At 41.2% G+C, this 13,835-nt stretch overlaps 1 protein-coding gene across 5 annotated transcripts in view; it reads right to left on the bottom strand.

Moving 5' to 3' along the window:
* Positions 1–4,440: 4,440 nt before the first annotated feature.
* Positions 4,441–13,835, bottom strand: part of SLF1 (SMC5-SMC6 complex localization factor 1) — a 43,438-nt gene continuing 34,043 nt past the window's right edge. For all 5 annotated transcript variants that reach the window (XM_063319285.1, XM_063319289.1, XM_063319287.1 and 2 more), the window contains 3 exons: positions 12,844–12,936; positions 12,268–12,450; positions 4,441–9,781 (listed from right to left, as the gene is read on the bottom strand). In XM_063319285.1, the coding sequence (XP_063175355.1) occupies positions 9,297–9,781; positions 12,268–12,450; positions 12,844–12,936 (761 nt within the window). In that variant the 3' untranslated portion in view covers positions 4,441–9,296. The remainder of the gene's footprint in view (positions 9,782–12,267; positions 12,451–12,843; positions 12,937–13,835) is intronic.

Below are 13,835 nucleotides of genomic sequence, written 5' to 3' on the forward strand. Positions count from 1 at the left end.
GGAAGAATTACAGTGGATTACAAGGCTGGAACTAGCCTGTCTGTGTTTTTCCTCGATGACCCTGACATACTCTGGCATCCTTACAGAGACCCACAGCTCAAAACCGCAGACACATCCACACCTTCCTTTCCGACTATGGCCCCATTTCCCGTCTCTTCTCAACCTCAGGCATTGCTAGTGGCACGTCATGGACCTGGTCCCACAGCCAAGGGTCGTTTTTTCCTTTTCTCCGCCTTGGCTGCAGTCTCTGGGTGACCAAACTCAAAACTTCTGCCCTGTATCTCCTCCTCTTGATTTTCTGGTCACTGCTGATACAAGCAATTAAACCGCACTGGGAAATCTCACTGTTTGCCATGTCGTCTCCTCCTTCTGCTCCCCATTTCTCTTTGGGTTTTTTGGTGGGTTTCACCTTAATTTCCACAGCCACAATTTCTTTTTGCTTTATTCCTCTGCTTATAGCCCTAACTCCTTGGCAGGGTGTTCACAAAGCTTCAGCTGCTGGTTTTATGTCAGCACATCAGGTTTTCCTTGGTTTCTCATCACTGCATTAACCAGTCGTTCCTGTTTTTCATTGGTGCTGCTTCTCCTGGGCCTGCAGTGACTCCCATCGAGACCAACCTCCTCTTGGTACTCTAGATCCAGACCTTGTCCACTCCCCATTCCTTGGAAAGAAATCTCCTCTGGAAGCTGTATAACCGTTTCTGCAATATACGTGCATCTTGCTGTTGGTTACTTGGTTCTGAAATATCTGAGCTTACAGTTTTGCTCTGCCCCCATTAAAGGATTTGTACCTCTGTGTGACTTGCATCAAATCATAACGGGCATTTTATCTTGGTAAAAGAAAATAACGCTAAGCCGTACCAAAGCAGAAAACCTGTAGTTTGTGAAAGGGGGTTGGTTATGTTTAAAACTGGCTATTGCAGCAAATATGGGTTGTCTGGGGCAGAGGAGAATTGCCCTAATGAATTCTCTGTCACGGAAAATGGGGTTTCAATGTGCAATTTGCTGTTCTTTGTCAAGTCCTACAGTTCATAATTAAATACATCGCTGTGATTTTTGCAGCTTGGCCTCCTTCTCTGCAGGGTAATGTGGAGGCTGCACTTTGACCAGACTCTTTTCAGAACAAACAGTGGCATTTTGAAAAGAAATTAATTTTTTAAGCAGTTGACACTTGCACTTGATGCCGAAGCTGTCAAATGCCAGGAAGTTTAAAGCCAGGGTTTCTGTTTACCTTTTGATTTAAGTTGTGATAAAGCAAAGGGAGAGGTGAAGAGAGGATCTGGAGTCGTGCAGTGAGTTTTCACTCGCCTGTCAGTTGTAGGAAATTGGTCTCCCATATTTTTGAGGGTCGTTGTGGCCTGATGTTGTCACGGGTGGAGTGATTAACTTTATTTGTAAGAGAGAAGTAGTGAAATATTTATTAACATAAAACAGTGATTTAACAAAGTTAGTAGGGAATGGGACGGTGTTTTACGAGATTTGATGCCAGGGCACACTTGATTATTTACTGCATAGAGGCCGGGGTCAGACAAGCTCTCAGGGAGACCCTCCCGTTGAGTCCCAAGGTTCAGAAAGGACCCGCTTGCTTTCTAAACTCCTTCTCAGAGAGGAGTCTCGGTGTGCCTGGATCCAGTCCTAGTCCCAGACTTGGTCAACGGTTTATGTCTAAAGGATTATATATGCGCAATCAATCCTTAGATCCCTTAGCTAAGCGAGCAAGTTATCAACCTCGAGTATCAGCACATATAGCGGGGATGAATGGATTTAGAGCAGCCCTGAGAGAAGGGCTTGGGGGTGTTGGTGGATGACAAGCTAGACACGAGCCATCAATGTGTGCTGGCAGCCCAGAAAGCCAACCACAGCCTGGGCTGCATCCCCAGCAGCGTGGGCAGGGGGGTGAGGGGGGGATTCTGCCCCTCTGCTCCACTCTGGGAGACCCCCCTGCAGTGCTGCCTCCAGCGCTGGGGCACCAACAGCAGAAGGACACGGAGCTGTTGGAGCGGGGCCAGAGGAGGCCCCGGAGATGCTGGGAGGGCTGGAGCCCCTCTGCTGTGAGGACAGGCTGAGAGAGCTGGGGGGGTTCAGCCTGGAGAAGAGAAGGCTCCGGGGAGACCTTCCAGCCCCTTCCAGTCCCTAAAGGGGCTCCAGGAAAGCTGGGGAGAGACTCTGGAGCAGGGAGGGGAGCCATGGGATGAGGGGGAATGGTTTTACACTGAAAGGGGGAGATTGAGATGAGATCTGAGGCAGAAATTCTTTGCTGTGAGGGTGGTGAGCCCCTGGCCCAGGCTGCCCAGAGAAGCTGTGGCTGCCCCATCCCTGGAGGGGTTCAAGGCCAGGTTGGCCGGGGCTTGGAGCAACCTGGGCTGGTGGGAGGTGTCCCATGCCTGTGGACTAGATGATCTTTAAAGGTCCCTTGTAACCCAAACCGTTTTGTGATTCTATGACTGCTCTGACAGGGGCAGCCTGTTTCCTGGTTGTTACTTAACATAAAAACATGAATAACTTGGATTTAGCAGGTAGATGCACAGCAAGTGGCATTGCAAGACTTTTGTAGAAACCATACCAGGTCTTCAAAAACAAGTGCCTTTTGACTGATGGAAGGAGAAGGCTTAAAAACTTGCAAAGTTTCAGTTCAGAGCATATGAAATACTAACAAGGGGTCAGGCAGAAGAGCAGGTGACATCAAAGCTTCCATACTTCCCACTCATCAAACAAAACACGGATGGGAAAGGCAATATTATGCAGTAGCTCTTCTAAAATGAAGACCACATTTCCATATGGACAGATAAAATACCTTCAGTTTCTCATAAACTGTAAAAGTTTTTCAGGGTCACCTTCCCACATCAGAAAAAAGTCTGACTCTGCGAACAAAGGCAGGAAGCAGCAGCTGAGAGGGATATTTGCTAAAGCCCTGAACACTCTGCAAAAGTTGACCTCTGCCTGCAGCACACGGAGGTCAGCTTCAGCAAAGCTGGTTACAGACTTTCAGAGCTGTGATGGTGACAACCACAACTTAAGTGTGGTGGATACGGCACTTGCCCAAGGTGGAAGAGAGATCCTCTTTTGCCCTGTTCAGTCTGAGTGGACTCCAATCCACGCTGCATATTTCCTATGAGGATGGTGCAGTAGACATGAGGCCATTCAGATGAGGGAGAGGACCTCGTTAGACCGTTGATCCTCTTGCAGCTGCAGCTCAGTGCAGAAGAGGATCCAGGACAGCCTCTACAAGAGGCAGCGGCAGCAGGAGATGGCCTGCAGCCTTGAGGGTGATGTTTACAGTGGGTAATAGCAAACATGTAAATAAAACTGGTAAATATTCATGCAATTTTCATGCAGGTGTTGCAGAAACAAGGGTGTGCATGTGCACCCCTGCAGGAGAAAAGACAACGAATGTCTCCTGCCCTTGAGGAGATGCTCTGGCCTGTGGAGGTTTTGAAAGATAGGAATAATCCTCGTTCTGCTTTGTAGGGACATCTCTCCCTGTGTCACTACACAGAAACCTAGAGGGGACCTCAAAGTTTTTCCTTGGCTAGCGACTCAATCTGTTATTCATTTGGTATTTAAGGCCTTGAAGTCAGGATGCTGCACAGAGTAAGAAAACCAAAATTTTTTCTTACGTTTATAAAAGGGAGACACTTGCAATGGCAGCTGCTTGCCTATTTGTTGTCTGTCATGTGAAGCAGGACTTTTCCTTCTTTCCTCCTGGGCATCCCCAGGTGGCCCCCCAGCAGCACAGGACTGGGTGGTTTTGCTGATGGTCAGCACTCACTGCAGGCAAACGCGGTAATACCACACCAGAGCTTCCTGACGTAAACCTGGCCTTGCTGTGGCACAACATGGCATTCGAGAAGGTTTTTCTGGATTTTTTCAAAAAACCAAAACAAAAGCAGAAAAAAACCCAACCTGAACCTTAGTTTGGTAATGGTGGTGACGTCCCTATAGATACAGGTGTGCTAGAGCCCTTGGTAACTCCACCCATCATTTAATCCTACCGTTTCCCTCCCTGCTTTTTTGTGTTTGCACAGGCCCTTCAGGGAACAAGTAATTCCCCACGTTCTACGAACACTCCTGAAATCAGAAGGGGTTGATGGAGAAGACGCGCTGTCATCAGTCCACACGGTGCCCACATGAAGCTCGGTCTTCAGTAGCTCAAGAGCCGCTGTCGACAGCGTGTCTCCCGCGCAGAGAGGGTGTGCTTCGAGCAGCTCTGGTTGACCACCATTAAACTGCCAGATCATACCAGTTCTTGGAGTAAAATTTCAGCAGGCACGCACGGGGTAGGTAGCATAACATCATTAAAAAAAAATGGTGCCTTAGTCAGAAGTAGAGAATGTCCAAATTTAAGGCTAAATGGGTAAATTAGGCAAACAACAAACGAACAAACCGAATTATTGACACTGAATTTTTATTATTTTTTAATATAGATCTTTCTGAATCAGTTTATTTTTTGAAATTTTTTCACTGTAGCTTTGACTTCCCCGAATTTTCCAAAGCACCGTTGGTTGCAAATGAGCTGTAATGAGGTAGTGACCGACCTTAGCAAAACATCCACTCCTCTTACACACAAGAGAAATGTGATTTAGGTGAACTGGGAGTTAAACAAGAATGAGACCTTCTTTACATGACTCTCCTGAAAAACTATGACATTTAGCAAATGTATACAAGCTCATTTAGGTAAGACAAGAATTAGATTAATTAGACTTCAGCTGTGTGCAAGTGACAAGCCACAATGGGTAAACTTCCCTGTGTCAGCACTCTCAACAATTTGTATAAGCTGACTGTTCGCCCTTCCACTGCTTTATTTTCACTTCTCCTACATTCAAGATTAATGACAATTTTCCAGCATCAATAAGATAGCTCTCCTAAAAGATTAATGAAACTTGCATTGAAAGAACCCAGAAGCTGGATCTCAATTTTTTAACTGGACTTGAACGTAGCGTTTTTGCACCATTTTTGATTTTCTCTTCCCTTCGCTCCCCAGCCAGCAGCCTCTTTAAATGTGCATGGAAATAGTAATTCCTGATGTTGTTAAAAAAACCCAGCAAAATAGTCCAATTTTTTTCAATGTGTATTGCCATCAGCTTTAGGCAGACAGAAGCATTGTTTTTCAATATTTCTAATTAATTTTTGAGCAATTCAGTCATGGTCTCCAAACACCTGGTTCACAGATGTCTGTGTAGGCAGCGTTACTGGAGCTCTGCAGTTTTACTGTTTCATCTCTTCTGCCCGGGGTTCCCTGCCTGCCTGCGGGAAAAAGCCTCCTAAATAGTCCTCAGCTCATCCTTCTTAAAAAGAAGGTATTTTGCATTTACTCAACTGCCTAAAATATGCTACTGTAATAGCATCTCTTGATATCCTGACTTAAAGCAACTTCTTAGACAACCCAAAATCTGTATTTTTATTTTTTTTTCACAAAGATTACAAGTTTGGTTGATAAAGTAGGTGCATTTTCACTATTTTTATCTGACTACGAGAGCAGAGATTAGTATTTTGCAAAGTGTAATTTTTAGAGCTTTTTTTCCTGAAGCAGCATAATTTCGTATCCTGGTAAATATGATGGTAAATTTATGAACTTGTAAGGATCTTTATATATTTCAGTTTGATGATTGTAATTATTTAATGTGCATTTAACAGATTAAAAAAAAGGAGTGATCTGACAGATTTTAAAGAGGATGCATTGGGGAATAATCACTGAGCGTGAAGCGTTTCTCGTGGTGTTCCTCCAGGACTGGCACTCAGACCGGCATGTTTCACCAACAGAGTAAATACACAGTTTACATTTTTCACTGTACGACACTTGCAGGTGTCACAGGAGGAGGTGACATGACTGCTCGTACAGGTCGGCCCAGTTCAGCCGCAGAATGGTGTAGGTTGGGAGGGGCCTTTCGCAACCCAGCTACTGAGCATCAGTCAGGGCGGCAAATGGTGCAGGGAAGAGCTTCGGGACTGTTTAGACAGCCCAAAGGGAGACCGGGCTCCAAGGTTTGAACCTCCTCTCTGTTATAACAAATTTTAAACGGTATTGAAGCCACAGGAATACTTAAATTTGATGAGCTAAGATTTGATCCTAAACAAAAATAAACCAAATAGACAGCGAAGCTCCTGAGCCCAGACACCCAGTATACTGCCAGTAGTGATTTATTTGCCAATGAGCGTGACCCTTCTGAAATCAAGGAACGGTCTGAAAAACCTCTTACAAGTATCACAGAGATATTTGCACGTAAACTGATGCACTCCCTGTCTAGTAATGGCAGCAGTGTGAAACAAAGACCATGTCAGAGAAAATATAACACTGAAATTTGGCCTAATGCAACTTTTTGGGCAACTTTTGAAGCTTGACCAACACCTTTGTCATGCCGTTGTAATTCCCAGCTGCGTATCCCAGTGTGCTCCACCTTCTGCTTCGCTGTACCCGCCATCCTGCTGCTACTCGCCTGCCCGGGCAGCACCTGGCACATCTGCAAAAGGGATGTTCTCCAACTGCACGCTGAAGGCGGAGAATAACGGAGAAGTTTTTTAAAGGCCTGGGAGAAACAGGATCGGTGGAGGATGAAGATGCACATTTGTGCTTGCGAAGCACGTCGGCCTGTGAAACGTGGGCATAGAGAGAAAAGGGGGGAGCGGGGCTGGCTGGCTGATTTTGTTTGTTCTTTTAACTAAGCCAAGAAGTGGGAAATACCCTACATACCAAGAGGGATTTTAAAAAGCAGTGAGTTTAATCGCTTAATAGATCTCACTTTATTGCAATCATGATTTAACAGGAAAGTTTTGCTACTCTGAAGGAGAACAGGTACTCTCTAATAAATTAGATGAAGCACATAATTTTATGTGAAATACAACTGAGATATACTTAAGATTTTATAAGGATACGGAGTTTGCAAACTTGGGTGGACGTAAAACTGAATATGTATAAAACTGAACTCTGTTAAGAGCATAACTGGGAAACAACAGGAAAATTTTCAATACATGATCCTTACTTAAACTGAATGAACATTAGGAAGAACAAAATTGTGTCACCATATAATTAAAGACTGACGATGCGCACAGACAATATTTAAGTTGGGGCTACACGTAGAATATTAATTCAGACATTTGCTAACTTTTGAATGTTTCACTTTGCAGTGTTAATAATGTTCATTTAGCACGTTATCTACTTTTCTCTACAGTATCTTGGAGAGATGTACTTGAAATTAGTTTAAATCGGTAAGTAGGACTTACAAATGTTTGATGCGCATTTTTTTTCCTGTCTGAATGACATAATAGCAAATAATTGTGGGAATATCTTGGATATATAAGCAGAATCACTCTCTTTATCAGACCAAAATAATGCTTTTCCTGCTTTCTTTTAAGTCACTAATGTATTATATTAGGACCAGAATTATTCTTCTGTGGTTCTGAGTCCCAATCTTAAATTTCCCGTTACCCATCAAATTCATAACTAAAGAAAATGTTAATATTGCAAACTTAAAGGCATATTTGCATTCTTTAGGAAGTATTTATGTAGCATTTCTTTCATCACACCCTGCAACATGCAATACTGATGTTTATTAGTCCATTTCACGTGTGACAAAGGTTTTTTTGGTGTTGCTTTATGCTACAGAAAAATCAAAAGTGCACAAACAGAAACAAATCCGATATGCGCTGACTCTTTTCTATTGGAGCAGGCTGTTCTGCATGCATGTATAAAAGTAATAATCAGTCATTAATAAACATTGAACATTTGTAATGTAGGTCTGGTTCCAAGACCAACTCAGACTGAGCATCTTCAGTGGATTAATTGCTATGAGATCATATATCTCAGCTGCAGAAAGGCGAAATGGAAGTTTTAATGCGCTGCAAGCCAGCTGCATCAGTGTAACTTATTCCCTCCAGTCAAGCAACATCAATTTCCGAAGCAGCTATTATCCACACCCTTTCTTTTAGGGTTCTTTTTTTAATATTATAAATTGCTATTACAGAAGAATTGAAAATGTTGCTAACTAGTACCTTCCTTTTGAAGGCTAAGATTTTAAATTATTCCTGATCTATTACTGAATCTGTTGGGGAGGGGCGGGGGCAGCAAAATCAGGTATCCTCACTCTAAAGCAGCACTTCCTTCTCTTCCCTTGGAAAGGGAAGGGATAAACTTGCCTTAAAAGCGTATCTCTTCCCAGACCCTACTCTGAAATGACTTTGGCACTGGACTTCTATAAAGATGCAGGGCAGGAAGAGTAGTTGTTGCTGTACAAATGTGCAAAGGGAGCTCTAACTCTTCTGCATCCCCAACGCTGTGCAGCACAATTACGTAGTTCAGCTGCCTCGCCAGCCTCAATACCTTTAAAGAACAGCACAGGATTTTCTCTTTTTCTTAATTAATTAAAAGGACCATCTGATAGAATACGTAGCAGACAATCCTAAATTAGGTTAGAGGATTAGTTTAGAGGATTTATCATGTGTAGTTTGCGTGTATTCACAGAATGGAGAACAAAATTCTCATATTAAATGGGGTGTAATTTTTAAGGAGATCCATACTTAGTGTCAGAATCTGATGCCCAGTACATACTTAAACTGCCTTGTCTAATCCTTTGTAAATTCCCCTGCCAACATAACTAGATTTGTGCCACTGCTTCCACCAGCATCTTTAGTTGAGGGAATCCCAGGAGTGTTCCCAGATCATTTTATACGCTGCTAGTGTAATGGATTTATCAAACTGCTGCAAGCCAACACGAGTCAGAGCAGAGCCAAGGACACCGTAAATTATGCGGTGAGGGTGGATTTGGCCCTTCACAGCATCACTGGCCTGGGAAGCAGCAAGGTGAGTGGATCATTTTAAAGGCCTAGTCAGTGGTGCCCGCTGGAGTTCTGCAAACCACCTGTTCTGCAAATCTGGGCCCTGGTCCTCAAGTCAGTCACTGCACAAATGAACGTGACCACCAGCGCCACGGTGCTGACAAGGGAGAAGATCTTCCATGTGTCTTTGTGTGTGTAACAAGGATTTCCAGGACAGAAAATACAAAGTTTAACTTAGTGCAAATGATATAGCACACTTCCGAGGTGGTCACAGACATCCAGATCTATCAGGCCAGCAGAAGTCATTGGTATTGGAACTATTGCCTAAAAAACACGCTGCATAAATGCCTCTGACTTCCAGGTTCTGGTAGATGGAAGTATCAACAGGGAAGATACTAACATGTGGGGCTCGGGTAGGGCTATGAAATTTGTAGTTCTTTGGCTGCCAGAAAAAAAAGCTAGCCCAATACCAAGGGTTGTCAAGATTCACCCAATGTCGCTTTTTTGGAGACAACTGTTAAAAAGATTTAAGTAAAGAGCTGATATGCCTCGACCATAGTTTCCAGAGCTGCTAATAAAGCCTTCATCTGTTCTCCAGGGAAAAACAACATGTCTGCAGATATTTCTTGGAGAAACTGTGGTAGCTTTTGAAAACTTTCTAGCTCTCTAAAGTATGTATCTACTAACCAATCTGCAGAAAATACATTTCTCATCTTACAGTTATCATGAGCCATTAATGGAAGTACACTTGAACAAGCTACCTCTCTGAGAGTCAATGTAAAGGGTGAAGACAGATTGTAAACCGAACAAAAATTCAGCACCATCTTATTAAATAACATCAACCACAGTTCTCTCTGCTGACTGCAGAAATCTTGTTCTGTGCGTTCACAGAAGCTGTCGATGTTCTCTTCTGGATGAACAACATTCAGAAGTTCTTGCTTTACTGGTATGGACTCAACATAATCCAGTGGCAGCTTTCCATTGGAGTCCCTCTGCTGTAGAAGGGCTGGTCCTGCAGGGAAAATACAAACATTAATAACAACAGCACATTCGATTTGGCAGCCAAACAAGATTTTCGTTTGGCTTTTGCCAGAAGCTAGGAGTCTGTTTAAATTCCTTTTTGTACAAAGTTATGTTGATGTAACTGATGAGTTACACATTTGCAATACAATCTAGAACACGTAGAAAGACCCTTTGTAACAGCTTCTTTACAATATTGTCTTTATTTTCTTCCCAGGTTTGCTAGGTTTAAAGCCAATGATTATTATGTAGAAATGGAAAAGAAATTCAAATGTTGCTTATCCAAAAATTTCAATTATAAAAATGTATGTCAAAATGTAATGTTATTACTGTTGTAAAATGCCATTAAGTATTTTATAGACCAGCTTATTTGCTGACACTGACTCCAGATTAAAGGCATGTTACTATGATGCTCTTTATTTTACTTCTTTGGCTGGTGTGAACACCCTTGCCCTAGGCTACGCAGCAAGGTAAACTGTTGAGGTAGGAATCCTAGTCTCCCCCAACAACTGAATTTCAAAATTTTGTCTTAACAGACTTTTGAAATGGAAAGGGTAATTAATAAATAGATTTAAAGTAAGTAAATGGGACATGTTTTACTTATTCAGAATGTACTACATTCTTACGGTATTTCCTGTTTATTAGCACAATGAGGCTATTAATATTTAAACAGTTTACAGAGATCTTGATGAGTTTAAGAAAGGTTGCACCAGTAAGAAAAAATGAAGGCAGTTCAAACTACAGGTGTGTTTTTTCAAAGATAAACACATCAGGAATCTTCTTACGTAAATTTGGGTTACTATGCTAAAATAATGATGACATTTTAACTTGAATACGTTTTCAGAAATATATTTTAATTACAGAAGGTAATTCACCGCATTACATATCCATAGATGGTTTAACTTTGCTGTGATTAAAGCTGTATTGTTTTCCTCCATCGCTGATTATGTAATATAATTAACTGTCGCAAGCTGAAGGCTTTTAGAGACAGACAGCGGAAAAGTTTTTGCAGAGACGTGTTCTAAATTACTGAGCTGAGTAAATCCACACCGAAGGGGTAACACCACACTCTTGTCCGCTATTTGACAGGCCAAAACGCAGAGTGTGACAAAGGCAAAGATAAGGGTACACGCAGCCTTATAGTCGCCAGAAAACCTTGATGAATGCAAGTGCAAGCAGAGCTCTTCCCCTAGGACAACAGGATCATCCACTACCTATTCTTCACAATAGCCGAGGAAAAATGCACATCTGTCAGTGCAATGCCATTTCCAATTGAGGAGCCGGGCTTACTACAATATCGGCTGTTGCATCACTTAGAGCGATTGAACTGAGCCCAGCTATTGGCTTGGCATGTCAGATACATGGCTCGGTAGATATATAAAACACCTGGGAGCCACAGAACTGAAGCTCAGCAAACACAGAGGTAGAGCTGCAGAGGAATGTATTGATTACGAGCTGGTGCTTGCACAACAGGCACAGAAATAGCCTTTAGGGGGCAGGAGAAGACTGTAAATACGGAGGGTCGTACGCCAAGAATGAAATAAAATTTTGTTTCTCTACCTTAATTAAGTAATAGGCCATCTAAATACAGTGCATTCTTCTGCCTCGTGGCTATATGCAGAATGATCTTTATTCAAAAAATTTGGGACTCAGCATATAATGCACAGAGATTAAACTGACACAATAGGTCAATGGAAAGGATATCGCAAATGCTCATTTTAGTAAATGAATTAAAAGAAGGAAGAGTTGATATCCAAGACCATTCTTTGCAGTTGATTTTTTTAAAAAACATGCTAAGTTAATTATATTGATACAGAATATTTCAAGACAAGATACAAGTTCCCTGTCACTGAACAAAAAATGTTGTTCAAAACATTTATCATGTGTCTGCCTAAGGGGCAATGTATCTTTTTTTAGAAACTAAGGCATCCCTCCCACTATTATCCCTAAACAGCAGTTATCACAATTACAATATAGATTCCATTCTCAAACTAATTACCAAGCTAATTGTGTTCTTCAAAGACCATCACATTAATTTTCATAAATGCTGAACAAATTTATGTTGAAATACATGATTATATAGAGATTTACTGATCTATTTTTGCATCGTGGTAAAAATAGATCAAAACAAAAGAAAATCCTTAGCTTTGCTTGGTGACTAGGTAATCTTTATCTTCATTAATGAGTTTGGAGAATATAGTTACAATGCATATGGTGTAAAATGCAGAATAAAAACATTACCATATTGGAAAAAAATGTGAAAATCCCAGTTAATTTCATATTCAGCTGATCAAGATAAGTGTGAAAACAGTATTATTTTTATTGTGACCAAAACAGCTTGGCTTAAAAATGTTTTAAAATAAATATTTCATAATAAAATTGTATTTTAAGCAACTATTAAGAAAAACACCACGACCCTCATATGGACTCAGAACAGTGGATAATTTCCCTAAACCAGTTTAGCATAAATGCACTCACCCCCATGCTGAAGTAGCAGCTTGCCAATTTCTACATGTCCATTTGACAGTGCATCATGCAAAGGAGTCACCCCGTCCACTTGACTGAGCAGGTCTACCTCTGGACAACGCTGCAAAATTTCACGGACACACACTGTGCTGCCATGGTTACAGGCTTCATGCAAAGGCGTCCAGCCAGCATAGTCTGAATTATAAATCAAGGGAAGTTTTAAAACAGCAGAAGTAGTACTAAAATGTTAATAATGTAATTTATTAGACAGCAAAACACTTTACTTTTTAGTATTCATTGTGGCTACCGTGGCAGCTTGTGATTTCAAAACAAGAAGTTCTATTAAAAAATAGCTGAAAAACATTAAATAGCACTTTTAAAAATCAGTAGAAAATGTAATGTTAAAATGCACTTTAGTTATAAATTAACCTTTCCTCAATTTTTGCTATAAATTCATCTTTTTGTGTTGTTTAAAATAATAAAGACAGTTTTAATAGTATAAATACAAACTTTATTACCAAACAGATATTAATACACTTCTTTATCCGGCTTAATTTCTTATTTCTGTAGAGAAACTGAATAACTTACCTTTAGCATTAATGTCTGTTCCAGGGGAAGAGAGAAGCTGAATCAATCTCTCCACTTTGTTTCTTATGCAAGCTCTATGCAGGGCTGTCTCTCCTACCATAAAAAATTAATAGATTACACTAGACTAGGCAAGATAGCAACTAAAGAAAATAATCAAAGTGCCTGGAACTAGGAGACCTGGCTATATGCCAGAAAATTCAATAATGAGTAAGATTTTCCTTTATCCTGTTTAACCATCTTTTAAGAAAATTCAAAAAAAACCCACAGAGCTTCTGTTCCACCAGAGATCCAGCAATGAAATTGTATTGCAAACGGTTTAACACAGGAATTATCTCCCCCCAGTTCAAGGTTTAAAGCTTCAATCACACTATAAAAGCACCAAGTGATCACAGAACACCAAAAATACTGGGTTTTGAAGCAATAAAACTTTAGAGTGCAGTTGCCCTCCCTTAAATTTATTCATGAACCTACGTTAAAATGTATGGTTCTTTTTACACAGCATTTATAGCTTAATTCAAATGAATGTTTCTGGCTAAGCACGAGTGCCTCTACACACTCAAGTATAATTCAGAACTTCAAATCCGTTAACAGATGGTTTGCTGTTTCTCAATAGGCTGTCTGACTTGGCTACAGTAGCAAGGGAGGGGGGAAGGAGAGAGAAATAAATGATGGGGTCCTAATAATAATAATAGTTTAAAAAAAAAATCCCCTGGAAAAAGAAATCCTGAGCATTCGTACCATGCAAAGCTGAAGTAAGTGTGAAAAAATGAACAGCAAGCAGCTGAGAACTGCTGCTTGCACGTAAAGACACCATTAGTTTCTGCATGATAAAAACTTCAGACCCGTTCTAAACGCTGTTTTGCTTTCACTAAATGATTAGGTTTGAACAAGAGCCAGAGGAAAATCTTGATGCCAGGTGAAAGATGATGCAACAAACATCTTCGAAATGAAAAATATCTCAGGCTAAATCTCTCGGCCTTTGCGATAAGATT

This window comes from Chroicocephalus ridibundus, chromosome Z, assembly GCF_963924245.1.
Source record: "Chroicocephalus ridibundus chromosome Z, bChrRid1.1, whole genome shotgun sequence".
Lineage (NCBI taxonomy): Eukaryota > Metazoa > Chordata > Aves > Charadriiformes > Laridae > Chroicocephalus > Chroicocephalus ridibundus.